The 21,064-nt window shown below is 31.1% G+C and overlaps 1 protein-coding gene across 2 annotated transcripts in view; it reads left to right on the plus strand.

Moving 5' to 3' along the window:
• The window catches only part of LOC139529875 (dynein axonemal intermediate chain 7-like), a 33,588-nt gene that overhangs the window by 2,761 nt on the left and 9,763 nt on the right, over positions 1 to 21,064 (plus strand). The window contains exons 2-13 of one of the 2 annotated variants that reach the window (XM_071325815.1): positions 1,109 to 1,123; positions 2,696 to 2,789; positions 5,267 to 5,358; positions 6,005 to 6,109; positions 6,633 to 6,773; positions 9,935 to 10,015; positions 10,592 to 10,761; positions 11,134 to 11,303; positions 12,306 to 12,397; positions 19,119 to 19,236; positions 19,537 to 19,680; positions 20,770 to 20,911. In XM_071325815.1, the coding sequence (XP_071181916.1) occupies positions 1,109 to 1,123; positions 2,696 to 2,789; positions 5,267 to 5,358; positions 6,005 to 6,109; positions 6,633 to 6,773; positions 9,935 to 10,015; positions 10,592 to 10,761; positions 11,134 to 11,303; positions 12,306 to 12,397; positions 19,119 to 19,236; positions 19,537 to 19,680; positions 20,770 to 20,911 (1,364 nt within the window). The remainder of the gene's footprint in view (positions 1 to 1,108; positions 1,124 to 2,695; positions 2,790 to 5,266; positions 5,359 to 6,004; positions 6,110 to 6,632; positions 6,774 to 9,934; positions 10,016 to 10,591; positions 10,762 to 11,133; positions 11,304 to 12,305; positions 12,398 to 19,118; positions 19,237 to 19,536; positions 19,681 to 20,769; positions 20,912 to 21,064) is intronic. The other variant, XM_071325816.1, reaches the window with a different exon arrangement.

Below are 21,064 nucleotides of genomic sequence, written 5' to 3' on the forward strand. Positions count from 1 at the left end.
CAAAATCACGCATTCACTTCCTGAAAAGTTGCAGAACTGGGACACAATGATTCCCATGGCAAGGTTGGCTGTTGCTGATGAAAAAACAGACAATGCTCTGTGAATATTGCCGTTAGTTGCCCCAAGCACGCCAATAAAAAGTCTGCTTTGAATGTGGGAACAACTAAGTTAGGTTAAGCACCAAAAGAATAAATAACAGATCAACAAAAATTATTAAATACAGTGTATAATGTCTCCTTCAAAACAACGGACACCCACTTTGTATTATGCAACAAACTCTTGATTTTAAAGGCATACTAGGGCTAGCAGGTCAGTTTTGATGGACTAGCAGCTCTTCCAACAGGGCTAGTAAAATCCTGCTGCCAATAAGTCCTGGGCTAGTTAGCTGTAACAAAATTTTTTAACCCCTGGGAATGGAATAAATAGCGATTAGGTGTATTGATGCTGCCAGAGCTGAAATTATAATAGTGTTTTCTCCATTCTAATGAAAATGTCAGAAAACAATGTTTAAACATAAATTTAAAATCTGTCATACGTCTTTTGTGATTGTAGTCATACGTCTTTTGTGATTGTAGTCATACTTCTTTTGAGATTGTGTGTACTTCTCATAGCATTAAATGAGAAAAAGATACAAAGCAACATATCTTTTGAAGTTGACCAACCCTTGTAAAATATTGGGGACTCAGCTGTCTTCCTTAAAAATGTTTAGAATAGCATTTCCAGCATATTTCAGAACGTTTTTTATAAGATTGTAAATGAAAATTCCTCATTTTTAACATGTTTAAAAAAACATTTGAAATTGGCTTTATTGAGGGCCAAATTTGATTTCTATGAACCTCTCTTTCGAAGGACTTAGGTTATCAAAATATACTGTAAATTATTTTTTATATCCTTTCCATTTAAACCAGTTTTTCATATTTTTATCAAAATCTGCAAGCTTTGCATTTGAAAATTTTGAGACTTATGTTTAAGTTGGAGGAACACTTCAAAAGGGCTTTATTTTTTAAATTTATATTCTTGAATGAATTTGCAAGGTCAAAACTTTATTGTCATGTTTAAAGAATAAGATTACATATTTCATATCTGACCTCAACTCATTTATTGCCAGGGTAAAAAAGATAAGGTAAGTCCATTAGTTAACCAGGAATGTCATGACACCATCCCTTTTAGAATTCATATCTTTTAGTTTATTAGTTTACACTTGTTGCAAATGTTGGATATTGAATTTTTTTTTGATTTTCTTAGTTTAAAAATGTTCTTTGATAATTTAGATTTTTAATTTGCATATTAAGATTGATTGATAGGTGATTGATTTACGCTGCATCACTCAGCATGTTTATTTTAACATTCGATTTCAATACAAACATTAATTTTGTTTAGCTCTTGACTTGATCCAAATAAGATTTTCTATTTAAAGAGAAACTTTTGTCAATATAACGTGAAAATTTATTGACAGTTGTAGCATTTCAATTGTAATAATAGAATAATTTTTAACAGTCAGATATCATATTTTTTAAATGACAAAGGCAACTTAGTAGCTCAGATTGAAAAGCTACAATAAAAGTGAAGAATAGATATATATTTTTAAGGACTTAATTTTGTGATATACAATGTACTGTTATTTAAGGAGGCTCGCGGGTACAAAAATTTCGGCAAAAAATTAAACATTTGTTTTTTTCATAACAAATTTTATTTATTACACTATTAGTTATTGCTTTATGATATGGTACAAAAATCAACCCAAAAAATCGATTCGGTTTGGCCCCAGATGACTTTTAAAATGTTTTTATCATTGAAAAAGCTCCAAATTATCTCCCTTTGGTGCAAAAATGCCATTTTTGGACATTAAAATGGAAATATCTTTTTTAACTCATCGGTGACCTATATTTTTTATTATTGTTTTCAAATAAGCTTTATATAAACTAAATAATTGTAAAATTTTGGCGATTTCTGTAATTTAGTTTTTTTTTTATTTCGATATTACCTTTATTTCTCCTATTAGATCATCAGAAACAAAGTACATTAACAAAAATATATGCTTCTTTCGGAGGCAGATTGTGAGCTTAAATGAACGGTGACCCCATATTTTTATTTCATTTTTCTATTAAGTATATGATAATGTTCATTTATAAAAAAAATAAAGAGAAATCCTATATTAGGAAAAAAAATTGATTTAGACCTGCAAGCACCCTTAAAAATATATATCTATTCTTCACTTTTATTGTAGCTTTTCAAATTGGATACCAATTTTCGAATTCAAATGTTCAGCAAATTACAAACTTTCCATAGGCTTAGTATGTAGACAAAACCATGAACTCAAATATCCACGAAAATGCAAGATTTCCTTAATCCAGGAAAATTGATACCCAGGAAAAATAAATGAATCCACAGTATACATATGCAAAAATATTGCTTACCAAATATATTTCTATTTATATCTATTTAAGCAATTTTTTGGTCTGTCTTTAGTCATGAGATTTTTATTTAAAATACTTCCAACTCAGAAAATGATGGTAACAAGTAGAAAGAATAAAAAAAATATTGTTGCATTTAACAAATGTGTACTTGAAAGCTTTTACCGTGGTTTTAGCATAGTACAGGATAGGTGCTCATGCTGAATGATTGTCAAACAAAATTATTAAACTTAGCTAAAAGTTCTATCCAAATAACTAAGAAATAATCTTTTTCCTTGTAGCCACCAAAATCAGCCCAAGGGAAACAGAAGCTGAGTAAAGCTGAGAAAGAAAAGTTAAAAGCTGAGGAAGAAGCACGGAGAGCTGAAGAAGAGGGTAGGTTTATGTATTTGAACATTCAGAGTCACCATAAATTACCTTTAATTAGGAGCGCTGAAAAAGAGGGTAGGTTTATGTATTTTAAGTGAGGTTCACTACAAATGACTTTTCATATATACATGTGTTTTCTCATTGAAGTGTGGTATTCCCAATTGCAAGACATTGTGGAATCTTATACCCCTATTTTGAAGTGGGGTTACATGTTTATTGCCATTGCCTTTTCTGTTTCATCAAATAAACATTTTCACCAGACTTTTCTTAGAAACTACAAATGTACTCAACTGAATGACTTCATATTTTGTCACCAGCTTGACAGTGTTTATACACTGTAATTTGTAAGAGTGTAAATTAAACAATGGGTCGGTTCTCAATGCAGAGTCTTTGAGAAATATCCTCAGTGGCAAGACATTGGTGATTTTTATACGGTTTTATTACACCTACTTTAAGAGGAGGTATTACAAAAAATAACTCAATGGAATAACTACATATTTAGCAACTAGATTAACAGTGATACGTTGTACTTTGTGAAAACTTTTCAGGACTGTCATATACCTACTTCCTATATATATATATATATATATAGTATTTGTAGATACTTTTTTTCAAATAAGTTGATCTAGACTTTAAAATTTTCATCACATATATTTCACCAATAGTACTAAGCAGAATGACTTCATATTTGATGGACAGCCAACAGTGATGAGTTTTAACCTGTATGTGATTATCAAGACACCTGCTTCCTTTTTTTTTTTTGATACTTTGAATAATGACTAGGGTTTTTCATCAAGCTTGTCAATATATACCAAGTTTTAGTTCTGATTATATATTCTGAACAAAAGCCAGTTTGACTTGAAAGCCAATGACAATGTGTCAATTATATACATGTAGTCCCTTCAATTAAGAAAACAACATATTATTAAGTATAAAATGATTTATGTCAACACATTTGCTCTCCCAATGCATATTAATTGTACATTCATATAAAACTCTATAGGGACTGGTATTGAGATAATGTTAAGCATGCTTAATAAAAGGTCAATTGATCTATAATTAGACTCTTGTCGGCATGTTGTAGAAAAAAGGACCATGAAAGGTTCACATTCTTCAGTGTTTTATCTATTTAATTTATTTATTAATTAATCAGGACTACCAGATTCTGGACGTAAAAAATCTCTCAAAGGTAACTTACTCATGTTGAGGGCCTTACCTTTAGTTATCTTAATTCTTATTCTAAAGGTGACTAATCTCATTTTGAAGGCTTTAGTTTTAGTTACCTAAATTGTTGATCTTTAAGGTTTTAGAACCATTGGTCAATTGTCTGTGGATCGTTATCAAATCCTCATAACATACTAGATATTAGATTCTTTTAAGTTCCTGTGTTTATTCAACATTTTTGGGCAAGGCAGCTTTTCTTCAATGAAGTTTTTTATCTGCAGTTGAAAAGGTTCCATCAAATTTTATAAGTCTATATAATTCTCTATCAAGTGAATTTAAAGGCTTTGGTAATTAAACCATAAAAATTATATTAATTACTAATGTAGTCTATTTAGTATGTTGATTGTAAGTTCAAAGCAGAAAGCAGATTGTTTGAAAACATGTAAAGCATATTGAGGGGAAAGTTTAACATGGCACATCTGTGGATTCTCAATACAGTAGTAGACCTATCATTGTTGATAAATCAGAAATACCATTGTATCTACATATCTGTCTGACCTTTGATTTTACAAGAGAATTGTGAATCCTATAGGTATATTTTTTTTCATTAAAAAAAAAATGTCTTAAAACGATAGTAGGATTGTATCTTAGTGGGATTAATTTATATGTGTCAGTAAACTAGATGGTAGACCCAATGTAGATTTTATCAAACTGATGAAAACTGATAGGTAATGCTATTAACATTGATGTTATTTAGTCTGTTTGTAAAGAAAAATAAAGAATTATCTATTATTTCTTATAAGTAATTTCTTACTAATCCTAAAAGTCACCTACTGCTCTTAGTTACAAAAATGGATGCACATGGTGATAGATATCTAATTTAAAAATGTTTACTTTATTGTTATTATACCATAGTTATTGTAGATTGTCTCCCTGTATGTGAAAATGTTAACGTAATTGTTCCATGTTTTCTTATGTTAAATGAATTATCTCCCTTTGAAATCAGTTTCCAGTTATAGTTTGATCTTTTAGATGTTGTGTAAAATGATTCACTGTTGGTTTGCTAAATGAATAGTTTAAGGTACCAGTAAAGTGTTAAGAAGTGTTTTGTTGATTAGCACTTACTTTATAAACAAATATGAAAATTCAATATTAGCATTTTATTGAGCCCTCATATAATGAAGGCTTACCCAAAGTCATTAAAGCCATTGCAACCCCATTATGATAACAAAATATAAGTATTATTATTATAAGTTCTGCAACTCCATTTTGCACTTTATATTTTTTTTTTGTAAATTTTTTTATTATTTTATTCAAAGAGGAAAATAGAAAGAAAGCATTAGAAGAAGAAAAAGAGAGAAAAGTTAGACAAAAAGAACAGGAAGCAGAAAGAAAACAACAGGAAAATGAGGTAAATACATAGTTTATATTCTTAAAAATAGAAATATTGTTTTGGTCTATATCAATGCAGACAATGCTAGTCGTTAAATGAAAAAAATGACTAAACAATTGTACAACAATCCACAAAAGTCCTGTTAGAAACTAAAGTTTGAGCATTAACAAATCACACCATAAAATAAGGGCTGAGCTCAGTATCACAAGCATGTTCAGTTCTGAGCTCAGTATCACAAGCATGTTCAGTTGTGAGTTCATGCTCAGCTGTTTTATTGGTCATGACTTGCTTATGAAAAGAAAAAATAAACAAAAGTCAAATTTAGTGATGTTCTACACAATATTGTATGAACAATAAAATATAATCTTTTGTAGAAATTCCAGTAGGGAAGATGTAAAAATGGTTTAATTGCTGCAATAATCAAATAAAACATAAGAATGAATGAAACTAAATTAAACAGCTTGTTGATATGGTTAAGATTTCAGACACTCAGATCTTTACTGTTAGTTTTATATTTATCTATGAAAAATACAATTTTTGGTAATAGATAGTTACTTGAAGAAAAAAAAAAGCTTCTATGTTTCAAATCATCAACATAAAAATACAAATTCATTTGATGTTTTGTTTGGTAATACTATAACATTTAATAATGTTTGACCTTCAGGAAAAGAAAACACGAATGATAGAGATGACACAACTAGACCAGTTACAAGAGGCTAACAGGGAAGCTTTACATAACTTACATGATGAAAGGAGGAAGAAAGCTAAGGTAATCAAGTCATTTACATTTTTATGCTGAATTGTAAATGTGGTTAAATCTATCCTAGTCTTTGGTCTAGTACAGATGATAATTTGTACCATCTAGACAAGTTATTTATCTGCTTATCTTGCTTATTTTACATTTAAATTTGATTTGGTTACATTTGTGGCAATAACCGATAAGTTGGCATTTTAAAACTAATGTTAAGGCTTTCTAAATACAATTTTGCACAGGTATATTTTAGCCCATTTAAGGTAATTGGAACACATGCCCCCAAAAAAAATTGCAAGAAAGCTTCCACCTTTACAGTCGATATTTTAGTTAAATAATTTCATCTTTTTGTACAGTTATGTTCCTGGCCAATGTGATAAAATAAAAATCCAGAACACATGGTCTCATTGTAGATTTAAGGGGTCAGATTTATAAGGTGTGATAAGTCTTAACATGCTTAAACTGTACTGTTCCAGGAAAGACTAAAACCTGTATTAGTCTTTGATCAGAGAAATTTAACTGTTATCATTATTAATTTCAGTGGGCCAGATATATGAGATGTGATGGTTCCCCAGATCCCACTGTTCCAGGAGAAATTAACACCTATATCAATCTGAGGCTAGAGGATAATGAGGTTGATTCTATAGAACAAGTTCTCAAGAAATGTGAATTAGATAGCTCTGTAAGTATTCACAGTTTTTACTTGTTTGACCTATAAATAAATCACCAGATAGTCTTGTAATATTTCATATGTTTCAGGGATCTCCATGGATGAAAATTGAACCATGGAGGAACTTTCACCATTACAAACCGTGTATACGCTGTACAGTGTAGCGCGATCGGAAGTATGTTATCCCTCCATACAAGGAATGGTGAACATGCTAATTCATTGCTTATTGAAATTATATTTATTTGAATTTTCATTATAGAATTAGAAGTGTCAATATGTTCATTTATTGCCGTTTTTAACCATTCAAATACCAAGTCTTCATGGTCCCCCCTTAGTCGAGAATGACCAAAAGCTGTCATGAAGGTCCCCATGTAGATCTCTTGTATTTTTGGTAATTGTTATGGGGGTCAAAAATCATATGATGTGGAAGCTTATTTTTCATGGACACTGTCAAATTCAGAACCCATTACCGGTATGGCTGATTTGCAGCAACAACAAAACGATTCGTACGGGTTATGTAAAAGGTTAAAGAGATTTGTAAAGCAAATGAAAAGGTTTTTAATGACTTTATCTGACAAATTGATGCTGTGCAACATGCATCTTTCGAGTCTGAATAGAAACCGGAAACGCGGATGTATCAATTTGATTGTAATATACGAAATGAATTCGGAATTACGATACGATATTTCTTTACAGGAAATATTTATAAGTTTTTACTTTTAAACTTTTAAAGTCATTTTAAATTATCGTTACAGCAGTACTCGAGTTATTTGTGATGAAATAATATTTACTGTTTTGCGTCTTATTTTGTACTTCTTAAAAAAGGGGGGATGCTGATTGCGTAAGTCAAAATAAAGCACGTGTTCGACTTGTTAAACTGTTTTCTTTGTAACTGGATTATTAATTTATTTATTTAATCCAAATTATCATAATCATTTGCTGAAACTTAGTTGATTAATTCGACAAATGGATCGTCTATCCTCAGATAGTATTCTCCTGTCTGGTTTGTTGATCTACCTGTACAAGCTCAGGTACAAGTGATTAGCGATCTTAATCCGGATATCTCTCAGGCGTTAGAACTGTGTTGGATTATAACACAAAAAGCCTGAGGGTTATGCAATTACATGCATTTGATTATAATTGATAAAAAAAATGGCGTCGGGCTACAAAAAATGATGAAGTTTTGAACGATGGCGGAAGACAATTTAACGATGGCGCAAGATAATTTATCGATGGAGCGAGTCATTTGACGATGGCGCAAGACATTTGAACGATGGCGGGGCGCCATCGTTAAACAGGCCATGGAGATCCCTGTGTTTGTATGCAAGAATAGGATGCACTTTGATTCCTGACCAAAGTATCAAAGAACTTCATATTGAAAAATGGATTCTGTTAACAACACTGATGAGTCTTATGTAGACGAAACGCACGTCTGGCGTATAAAATTATAATCCTGGTACTTTTGATAACTATTTACACCACTGGGTCGATGCCACTGCTGGTGGACGTTTCGTCCCAGAGGGTATCACCAGCCCAGTAGTCAGCACTTCGGTGTTGACATGAATATCAATTATATGGTCATTTTTTATACGCCCGTCAAAATTTTGACGGGACGTATTATGGTATACAAATGTCCGGTGTCCGTCCGTCTGTCCGTCTGTCGTACCGTCTGTCCGTCCGTCTGTCTGTCCGGCGTAAACATGTCGCACCGTAACTTGAGAACGACTTATCCAAATTTCATGAAACTTAACATAGTTGTTTCTTATGAGGGTCAAATGATCTGTGTACTTTTTGGTGGAAATAAGATTAAAACTTTTTGAGTTACGGCACTTTGTAACTAAAACAGGGTTTGTTTTTTTTCACATGTCGCACCGTATCTCAAAAACGATTCTTAATTATGGCTTAAAACTTTAAACACTTCTTAGTTATATTAATCTTAATATCTGTATACTTTTTGGTGATGATTCAAAATTTTATTTTTGAGTTATTGAGTATTTTGTAAAAAAGGGGGAGGGATTTTTTACATGTCGCACCATATCTCAAAAACGATTTATGATTATTGCTTAAAACTTTACACATGTCTTTGTTATATTAATCTGAAGATCTGTATACTTTTTGGTGATGATTCAAAATTTCATTTTTGAGTTATTGAGTATTTTGTAAAAAAGGGGGAGGGTTTTTTTACATGTTGTGCCGTATCTCAAAAACCATTTATGATTATTGCTTAAAACTTTACACACTTCTTTGTTATATTATTCTAAAGATCTGTATACTTTTTGGTGATGATTCAAAACTTTATTTTGGAGTTATTGAGTATTTTGTTAAACAGGGGAGGTTTTTTTTTACATGTCGTGCCGTATCTAAAAAATAATTTTTGATTATTGCTTAAAACTTTACACACTTCTTTGTTATATTAATCTAAAGATCTGTATACTTTTTGGTTTTGATTCAAAATTTTATTTTAGTGAAATTTAGTTTTTTGTAAAAAAAAACAGGGTTGGGGATTTCACATGTCCCGCCGTGTCTCAAAAACAATATATGGTTATTGCTTAAAACTTTCTCAGAAACTATTGATGATTATTGCATAAAACTTCCACACAAGACGTCGGGCGTATCATGCGCTCATGGCGCAGCTGTTTATTTAAATTTTCTGTTTACAAAACTTTGAATTTTTCGAAAAAACTAAGGATTTTCTTACCCCAGGAGTAGATTACCTTAGCCGTATTTGGCACAACTTTTTGGAATTTTGGGTCCTCAATGCTCTTCAACTTTGTATTTATTTGGCTTTTTGAACAATTTTGATCTGAGCGTCACTGATGAGTCTGATGTAGACGAAACGCGCGTCTGGTGTATAAAATTATAATCCTGGTACTTTTGATAACTATTATAAGCCTAAACTATTAAAACAGGCAACTTTTAACAGTTATTTTAAAGAACTATAAGCTTAAGAGAGTTTTTCATCTTTATTAATTTGAATTTTCATTTGCAATGGCCTCAGTTGTTTCAACTAAGCGTCAAAGTTGTTACTTTTAAGCTAGTCCTCAGATGATTCTTCACCAAGTTAGTTGTATTTGATGCTCCTACTCTTTGTTTATCTTTATTTTTTTTACCAAGTTAGTTGTATTTGATGCTCCACCTCTTTGTTTATCAAAACAATTTAATTTTGTTTTCAGCTGATAAATGAACTTGAATATCTGTTAGAAGACACACCAAAAGAAGAACTAACAGATAGAGATAAGGCCAACTACAAAGAGGTATTATTTGAATTTGTGAGGTATTATTTGTAGTTGTGAGGTATTATTAGTAGTTGTGTGAGGATATATATAGCATTTATATGTAAATGAGACAGCAATTCTTTATTTTCCTAGTGTATTTCAACTGCAAAAGGGAAAGATTATAAACTGACAAACTGCAAAGTTCTAGATAGTTTGATAAAGATTTTCTAAGTTGATAAAAGTTTGAGTATGGCTTCAGACATTTGTAAAATCATACTGAAGTTTAAGTAACTTGTATCACAATAGTTCTCATCAAGTGAAATAAGAGATGATTTTTATTCAAGTTTATGTTGACAATTTTATTTGGTTTTGTTAATGAGAATTTTTTTTTTAATAATTATTAATTGTGTATTGTTATTAAAATGACAAATATGCACCAGTATATTATTCAATAATTGGCACTCTTGAAATTATCAGTAATTTATGCAGAGGCTTAGATCGACAGCCATCAGATTAAGAAGCATGCAATTCTTAAAAGAAATTTACCAATATTTAGAAATAAGATTCAGAACCTTTGTATTTTTTACATTGTCTTTTTACTTTTTATCTATTTAGACTATGGGAGAATTACAGACCCTTATGAAACTGAAAGTAGATGGTGCAACACTCCGACTTTTACAGGAGGCCACTGATAGAGCAGATCCAGAAACTTTTAATTTACAGTATGCCATCAAGACTGATGACGTTACTCTAAGTGTGTGGGGAAACCTCAGCAAAAATCCTAGGTATATTGTTGTAATCTTTTTTATTTTATTGAATTAATAAACAAATTTAATCATTCAAAAAAAATAACAACAAAGCTTCTACATAGTAAAAGTAACATGTACATAAAGACCTAAAGAAAACTGAAGCAATAGACTGTTTTCATGCTACTGACTTTTTGCTTCAAAGTTTATAATTTTCTACATGTTACCTACACTGTGGTAGCAAATTCTGGTAAATGACCAACTAGAAAAAGGATAAGCATACTATCTGTGCAATTTTTGGGGAATTTTTTTTTTAGTTTTGAAACCATTTTATTTTTTTAACACACAATGGCCTTACATTTTTAAAAGTCTGGACTATCAACCCTGTAGGAGTGTTTTTATATTTTACAGGATAAAGTCATTTGAGTTTACCAAACAAGGACTAACCTTTGAGATACCTAGACAACAAACATTATCAGACTGTGCTGTCAGAGTATTAGATCCTAAGTATGACCACTATTCTCCAACATGTAAAAGTTTCTATCCCAGACAGAAGGTTAAAGAAGTCCCAGTTGTAGCAGGTTAGTCTATGTTTGTCTTTTATAAGACTGTCTGTCCTATTACTCTAAGGTTTTTTGTCTCACTTGACGGAGTCAAAAAGCGAAACATAGGTATGCTGTGTCCAGCGTTGGCAGCGACGGCGTCAACACTGTATTAGTTTGTGATTAGGTCTAGTTTATGGTGAACCACTAGTGGTAAGTCAAAGATATTTGGTACGCAATTGTATTGGTATTGGCACATCTCTTTACCATTGAGAATATTTGACACCACCTTTTCAGTTATGGTTTATTGACTGAAATTTTGCATAGTTTACATGTATTTGCTTGTGTTTAGATTTGTTTAAAGGGAACATCGTATGATAAGTCAATGGTATTTGGTATGCAGTTGTATAAGCATTGGCACATCTCATTTCCTTGGAGATTGTTTAGCCATATTATTAACCTTCAGTCATGATTCATTTTGAATATTTGCAAAACTTACACGTTAAAGTGTTGCTATTTTAATTTCAACGTTTGCATTATTGAAATAACAAAAAAAGAGACACATCTCTGTGATAACAAGTTATCTAAACAAGTCTTCTGCTGTTGTCTGTTCTATGGTCGGGTTGTTGTCTCTTTGACACATTCCCCATTTCGATTCTCAATTTTATTGTAAGATGTTGAATCCCAGTTACCCAGAAGTCTTTGGATGGATTAAAATGTTTGTGCTATGGTCAAAATATACAGGTCATAGTGATTGTTATGTTTTTTGGTGACAAAAGAAACAAGTAGAAAGTCTATTTAAGTTCAACATTTCTAATAACCTCTATATGGCTACATATAAGTACTGACATTAAAACGATTTCCTTAATTTTCATGGTGACAACATTTTATTTTAAAGAAAGGAAAATCTTTGAATTTAATACAAATGAAGATGATATTTTGAAAGTTTGTATAAATTCAAATTCTACTCTTGACTCATTCAAATTTATTAAAAATAAGTTTTGTTCCTTATTTGTAAAATTATAATTTGACTTATTCCAGAACCTCCCCCAGAGGAACAACAGGAGGAGAAGAAGGAAGATGAGGAAGAAAAGAAGGAAGAAGAACCAGACCAAGTAGAAAAAGAAGAAACTGTAAGGAATTATCTCCCCTTAATGAATTTTCAATTTTGATATTTTTTTACTTTTCTTTATTCATGATTTATTTTGCAGGTAAAAAAATCAAAAAACATTAGACATGAGAAGAAGATACTTCAGTATATGCATAAAATATCATTAGCTGGAAGTTAAGCAAACAATACTTATCATGCTGATACAATTACATTATAATACTGCAAAGGCAATTCGACATATATTAAATTTATGGAAAATAATTCTGCATTAATCCTGCATAGCCATTAATTAAACTGTCATCAGGTGACATCATGAATTTTCTGCATCCATTAAACATTTATGAATGTGACCTACTACTAAATAGAAAGTTTAGATCTTTTTTATAATAAAATATATATAACGTGCAATAGTCAGGTCTGAAGTGATTGTTTTATTAGAATTTATTTCATATGTTGAATATCCATGGAAACAGTTTTCAAAGTATAATTAAAGAAATTTATTTTAAACTTAGTGTAATTGAAAAAAGGTTTAACTACAAGTTGCAGATTTTTTCTTAAATATAGGCCATGCAAAGCTGACATTTAAATGCATGTTATATACATATGTTTTGAAAGGAGTTTCAACATATTTTTTTAAACTAATATAAAGTTTGAATGAGTTTGAACCACACAATCTGTAGGTAATCATATTTGTGTGTTACTTGTTTTATTTTACCAATATATATCACTTTGTTTATGCAACACAACCCATGTTTTTACTTGAGCAGCAAGAAGCATGTCACATTTAGTATGATTTAACTATAATGTATATATGATTTATTTTCTTTTGACAGTTTGTAAGTATACACTGATTCTATAGCACAGTCAATTATTCATATAGCACTGTAATGGACTTAATTATTCTGCTTAAAATGTCTTTACTCTTGTAATAAACATCTACTTCTATATAGCATTCGAACAAGATATGTCTCACTTGACATTTAGTTCTGAAGTGTTAGACTTTCCCTACACACTTTTCTCTTACACGTCTGTCCTCAGTTTTCAAAATGCTAGAGTTTAGAAAATTTTCTGAACTGATCAAATCCTATTCTTCTTTACTTGATCAACATCCTCCTCTTTAACCAGATAATAATACACAAAGCAGCAATGTTTGTTGTAATTTAATACCATTGACAATAAACATTCTTTAACATTCATTCTCAGAAAGAAAAAGCTAAGCATGATGACAAGTTGAAAGAATTTCAAAGAAAACTAAACACAAACATAATGTATCAAGGCAACTGAATTTATTTTTAAGTCTTCCCGTTTTAAGGGGGCTCCTGGGTATAAATGATTTTTTTTTTCTAATATAGGATTTCGCTATATTTTTTCATAAATGAACTTTATCATATACTTAAAAGAAAAATGAAATAAAAAAATGGGGTCACCGTTCATTTAAGCTAAAATCTGCCTCTAGAAGAAGCATACATTTTTGTTAATGTCCTTTTTTTCTGTTGAACTAATAGGAAAAAAAGAGGAAATATCGAAATTAAAAAATAACCTAATATAAGAAATCTCCTTAAATTTTACAATTATTTAGTTTATGTACAGCTTATTTGAAAACAATAATAAAAAATATAGGTCACCGATGAGTTAAAAAAGATATTTCAAATTTAAGGCCAAAAAATGGCATTTTTGCACCAAAGGGAGATAATTTGGAGCTTTTTCAATTTTTAAAGTCATCTGGGGCCAAACCAAATAATTTTTTTGGGTTGTTTTTTGTACCATATCATAAAGTAACAACTAATAGTGTAATAAATAAAATTTGTAATGAAAAAATAAAGGTTTAATTTTTTGCTAAAATTTTTGTACCCATGAGCCACCTTAACATCTTTTATGGTAAAAGTTGAAATATAAAAGAGATTTTTTGTACTGATAATGAAAATAACACAACCATATGAAAATAATGTCTCACTAATATAATTAATTGCTGTTTAGGATGTTACCACCAACAAAATTTATCAGCTTATCTTTTTTGGTATTTTAAATTATTCTTCATCAAGAACTCAAGCTTTTTTACAGCACAAAAAATACTATATGAGTAGCTTTGCTTTAAATATTTTTTGATAATCACTGGGTCAAGGAAACAAGAGTTATTCCCCTTTTATATTTTTGAATTTCAAAGCTTTACAGTATTAATGTGGTGCTTATAACTGTTTGTCCTAAGAATAAAAAAAAAGTGATTTCATTTTGACCAAATGAAACATACATAAATGATTTTTGTGGTGATGTTACAAGCAGTGTATACACATAGGCGGATCCAGGGAGGGCCTGTGGGGCCCAGTCCCTCCTTTCTTGGGAGAAAATTTGGTTGATTATATAGGAAATCACTGAAGCATGACTGGAGGGGGCTACCCCTTAGGTCAGTCAGTGGGCCACCCTTATGAAAAGTTCTGGATGCCACTGATACATGTTCAGAACTAATGTTGATTATAATAAGGACAAGAAAATGTGTTCTTGTTACAGATGTGGAGTTAATAGAAAGAATTATTTAATGTAAATAATATTAGAGTACATTTTAAAATCTGATTTCTTTTGTTGTAATGTTTTGTTATGAAAAACATTTCACCAAACTTTGAACACATCAATTTTCTTTTCATGAATGATTTTAAATCTTATGACACTTAAAACAAAATTCAGAACATTTGAGATGATATTCTAATCTAGAAAATTTTAAATAGATCAAAATGTTCCATATAATGTGTAATAAATTTGAGATTAAAAAAGATTATTTTTACATTAATACAGATCATATCTTTATAACAGGAGCCTGTAATTCAGTGGTTGTCATTTGTTTATGTGTTACATATTTGTTTTTCGTTCATTTTTAGCTCACCTGGCCCGAAGGGCCAAGTGAGCTTTTCCCATCACTTGGCGTCCGTCGTCCGTCGTCCGTCGTCCGTCGTCGTCGTCGTCGTCCGTCGTCGTTAACTTTTACAAAAATCTTCTCCTCTGAAACTACTGGGCCAAATTAAACCAAACTTGGCCACAATCATCATTGGGGTATCTAGTTTAAAAAATGTGTGGCGTGGCCCCGCCAACCAACCAAGATGGCCGCCATGGCTAAAAATAGAACATAGGTTAAAATGCAGTTTTTGGCTTATAACTCAAAAACCAAAGCATTTAGAGCAAATCTGACATGGGGTAAAATTGTTTATCAGGTCAAGATCTATCTGCCCTCAAATTTTCAGATGAATCCGACAACCCATTGTTGGGTTGCTGCCCCTGAATTGGTAATTTTAGGGAATTTTTGCTGTTTTTGGTTATTATCTTGAATATTATTATAGATAGAGATAAACTGTAAACAGCAATAATGTTCAGCAAAGTAAGATTTACAAATAAGTCAGCATCACCGAAATGGTCAGTTGACCCCTTTAGGAGTTATTGCCCTTTATAGTCAATTTTTAACCATTTTTCGTAAATCTTAGTAATCTTTTACAAAAATCTTCTCCTCTGAAACTACTGGGCCAAATTAAACCAAAATTGGCCACAATCATCATTGGGATATCTAGTTTAAAAAATGTGTGGCGTGACCCGGCCAACCAACCAAGATGGCCGCCACAGCTAAAAATAGAACATAGGGGTAAAATTCAGTTTTTGGCTTATAACTCAAAAACCAAAGCATTTAGAGCAATTCTGACACAGGTAAAATTGTTTATCAGGTCAAGATCTATCTGCCCTGAAATTTTCAGATGAATCGGACAAACGGTTGTTGGGTTGCTGTACATGAATCGGTAATTTTATGGAAATTTTGCTGTTTTTGGTTATTATCTTGAATATTATTATAATTAGAGATAAACTGTAAACAGCAATAATGTTCAGCAAAGTAAGATTTACAAATAAGTCAACATGAGTGAAATGGTCAGTTGACCCCTTTAGGAGTTATTGCCCTTTATAGTCAATTTTTAACCATTTTTCGTAAATCTTAGTAATCTTTTACAAAAATCTTCTCCTCTGAAACTACTGGGCCAAATTAAACCAAACTTGGCCACAATCATCATTGGGATATCTAGTTTAAAAAATGTGTGGCGTGACCCGGCCAACCAACCAAGATGGCCACCACGGCTAAAAATAGAACATAGGGGTAAAATTCAGTTTTTGGCTTATAACTCAAAAACCAAAGCATTTAAAGTAAATCTGACATGAAGTAAAATTGTTTATCAGGTCAAGATCTATCTGCCCTGAAATTTTCAGATGAATCCGACAACCCATTGTTGGGTTGCTGCCCCTGAATTGGTAATTTTAAGGAAATTTTGCTGTTTTTGGTTATTATCTTGAATTTTTTTATAGATAGAGATAAACTGTAAAAAGCAATAAATGTCGGCAAAGTAAGATCTACAAATAAGTCAACATGACCGAAATGGTCAGTTGACCCCTTTAGGAGTTATTGCCCTTTATAGTCAATTTTTAACCATTTTTCGTAAATCAAGTTATAGAGATAATTTCAAGCAGCAAGAATGTTCAGTAAAGTAAGATGTACAAACACATCACCATCACCAAAACACAATTTTGTCATGAATCCATCTGCTTCCTTTGTTTAATATTCACATAGACCAAGGTGAGCGACACAGGCTCTTTAGAGCCTCTAGTTATAGATAGAGATAAACTGTTAACAGCAATAATGTTCATCAAAGTAAGATTTACAAATAAGTCAACATGACCGAAATGGTCAGTTGACCCCTTTAGGAGTTATTGCCCTTTATAGTCAATTTTTAACCATTTTTTGTAAATCTTAGTTATCTTTTACAAAAATCTTCTCCTCTGAAACTACTGGGCCAAATTAATTCAAACTTAACCACAATTATCTTTGAGGTACCTTGTTTGAAAAATGTGTCCGATGACCTGGCCATCCAACCAAGATGGCCACCACGGCTAAAAATAGAACAGGGGTAAAATGTAGTTTTTTGCTTATAACTCTGAAACCAAATCATTTAGAGGAAATCTGACAAGGAGTTAAATTGTTAATCAAGTCAATATATATCTGCCCTGAAATATTCAAATGAATTGGACAACCGGTTGTTGGGTTGCTGCCCTCCAATTGGTAATTTTTAAAGAAATTTTGCTGTTTTTGGTTATTATCTTGAATACTATTATAGATAGCGATAAACTGTAAACAGCGATAATGTTCATCAAAGTAAGATCTACAAATAAGTCCACATGACCTAAATTGTCAATTGACCCCTTAAGGAGTTATTGCCCTTTATAGTCAATTTTTAACAATTTTCATTAATTTGGTAAATTTTTACCAAATATTTTTCTCTGTTACTAATGGGCAAAGTTCATTATAGATATAATTGTAAGAAGCAAGAATGTTCAGTAAAGTAAGAACTTCAAACACATCACCATCACCAAAATACAATTTTGTCATGAATCCATTTGTGTCCTTTGTTTAATATGCACATAGACCAAGGTGAGCGACACAGGCTCTTTAGAGCCTCTAGTTTTATATAAATAAGGCCGTTAGTTTTCTCGTTTGATTTTTTTTACAATGTCATATCGCGGCCTTTTATAGCTGACTATGAGGTATGGGCTTTACTCATTGTTGAAGGTGTGTGACCTATAGTTGTTAATGTATGTGTTATTTTGGTCTCTTGTGGACAGTTGTTTCATTGGCAATCATACCACATCTTCTTTTTTATATCCCTTTCTTTTCCTTGATATCACACTTTCTTGTTTGTTAACTTGCACTTCTGCTAAAAACAGAACTTTTATTCCTATACCTACAAACATGCTAACTTATTTATTTACTGCCCTGAATGACATGTCAGGCAGTAACAACAAATATGCTAAACTGTACTCTTATATCTATACCCACAAATATGCTAAACTATAATTAGAAACCATTACTATAGAACAATATGTGATTATATGAAAGTGTAAAAGGACACTCTGAAGGAGTTTATTGGTTCTAAAACTTGCTTTTACAAACTGAATAAAGAGTAAAGTTATTTATTATAATTCAAATAGAATTCACAAGAAATTTTGTCAAGATAAAAAATGTCATCAAAACTTTGCCTGTTTCTGGATAAATGCTCATTTGACTTCATGAAACAAGTTTATACATCGTTTTGGTAGTTATGATGCTTATCAGTAAGATAAGACTAACATACAACATTGGAATTATATTTCCATAAATAATGTCATATTATATATCCAAAACATGATGTATTATAATTGGAGTTATTTCCCTTGTAAAACATTTTATTTGTGCAGCGAAGTTTTCTCATGGATAAGATTTGACTTTGTGATGAGTAGAGAATCTGTTTTACTCATAGGCAACTGATTAAATTATATTTAGTTGTTATTTGAGAACAAGTACAGGATTCTGGAAATAAATTGTTATACAATGTATAGAGTTATTTGTCAATCACTTAAAATATATTGAATAACTTTATGGTAAAGAGGTAAAATGTGAGTTTATAATCAAGATATAAACAATAAAAAAAAAATCACAAAAGGCACTTCTGAGAAGATCAAGGGTTAAAAATCCACTGATCTACCTAAACATTATAAAGTGGATAACTGGTATTTTGTCAATATTTAGCAAACTATATGAACATGGAAAAAAGTTTTATTTGCCATGAATGCATCTTGAAAATGATAAATATGATCTGTTCAAATGATCTTTTTTTCATACAGGAATTAAGATAAGACTTCAATTTTTAAACTAAAGCTTTAATATAAGATATATTCATTTCGTGCAGGATTTAAATGCCTATCTTAAGGACCTTAATGATGAAAATAAAGAGGAAGAAGAGGCTCCAAAAGAGGAAGAAAAAGTGGAAGAGGTGATAGAGGAATATGAAAATCCTAAAACCCCAGGTATAACATCTGTCTTTCATAATTTGACATTTTTTGGATCTTTTGTATAACAAAGAAGATGTGTTATGATTGCCAATGAGAAAACTCTTCACAAGAGACCAAATGACACAGAAATTTACAACTTTAGGTCACTATACAACCTTCAACAATGAGCAAAGCCTATACTGTTTTCGTATTCAATGTGAAGCTTTAGATATTTTTTATTAAACTAGAATAAATTTTTGATGGACTATTGTAATATTCTCATTTCATCATGTGGCTCTCGTTTTATATAATTTTTTATTGATTGTTTTATTACAGAGCCAGTAGAATGGGAAGATTTTGAAGAGGATGATGATGTGATAGATTTACGAGCATACAACATCGTAGGAGGGGTATTCCATTTTGACTTGATGCAACTTCCACCTCAGCCAAAAGTTTGTAATAAATGGACTATCACTAGACGTGAGTACATAATAAAGAACTAATGACTTTATTTATTACTGTAAGTTCAGAAACTATTGCGATGTTTTTATTATTGCAAAAATGCAACAGGATTATAATCACACTAAATTCAACTTGAAATTTTTTACAATAATTGAACAGGATTTTTTTTCTATGTCTGCAAAAAATAAAATCTACTTTTAGTCCAAAATGACAAAATTGCAATATCAAATGCATGTTATAATTTACAGTATAATGATATTGTTAGTTATATGGCTATGGCTTTATTATAGATGTACTTTCACATAATTTATCTGTTTTGTGTCCTTATTGAATTTTTAGTTGGTTTCCAAACTAGATGATATGTTTAACCGCAAAATCACCCAAATTCTGTGCTCTGTGTTAAATTATTATTATACTTTATGGGTATCAACAGAGATATATGAGATATCTACATTATGGTATGCACATGTTCATTCAGCTGATGACAGCTTTTTGTACCAAGTTTTAGAACCTCTGATATATAATGATCTAGACATGTAAGGAGGGCCTGAGTTTTAGTAAAACACTTTCAACTTTCTATATATTAAGCCTGTTATCTTTGATAAGGTTTTTACAGTGGGGTGTCCCTACCAGAGATTGAATATACAGATCCTGTAGCTTACTCTGGCTTTGTGGGAGGACTTGTAATACATATTCCTCTTTTGACAGTGATTTAATTCACAAGAGAATAAGTTACTGTGTATTCATTATTATTCATTGGATACAAACATTGTTTGTGGATGACTTGGGTAAAGATGAACCATGAAATTTAATGGTCAATGAATGACAAATTTCCTATAAGCTTTTATGCAGACTTCATCAAAGCAAGGAAATTAGATATCCACGAAAAATGCAAGTTTTTTTTAATCCACGAAAATTGGTAGTCTCAAAAATAAATGAATCCATAGTGATGATAGTATAATTTTTGTTACAGTGGTGGATCCCCCAGAGATAGAGTACATAGACTATGTAGCTGATACAGTGACCACATCTCCTAAGGAGAACCAGAGTTCTGGTAACACACCTACACAGTCAGAATCAGTAATGATATTATTATTTTTATTTTAGTGGTGGATCCCCCAGAGATAGAGTACATAGACTATGTAGCTGATACAGTAGCTACGTCTCCTAAGGAGAACCAGAGTTCTGGTAACACCCCTACACAGTCTGACAAGAGAGATGAAAAACCAGCAATTGGTGTAATGATGAAGTAAGTCTTAGGAAGTTATTATCAGTCATTTCACTGTTTTATATCATATGACTCTTTTCCAATACAATTAAAGATGGATATAATTCACAGCACATTTTTTTTATGACAAGAACTTATTCATGATTCTCATTTTCATCACTTCACTAATTTTGT

The sequence above is a fragment of the Mytilus edulis genome, chromosome 7, assembly GCF_963676685.1.
Source record: "Mytilus edulis chromosome 7, xbMytEdul2.2, whole genome shotgun sequence".
Taxonomy (NCBI): Eukaryota; Metazoa; Mollusca; class Bivalvia; order Mytilida; family Mytilidae; genus Mytilus; species Mytilus edulis.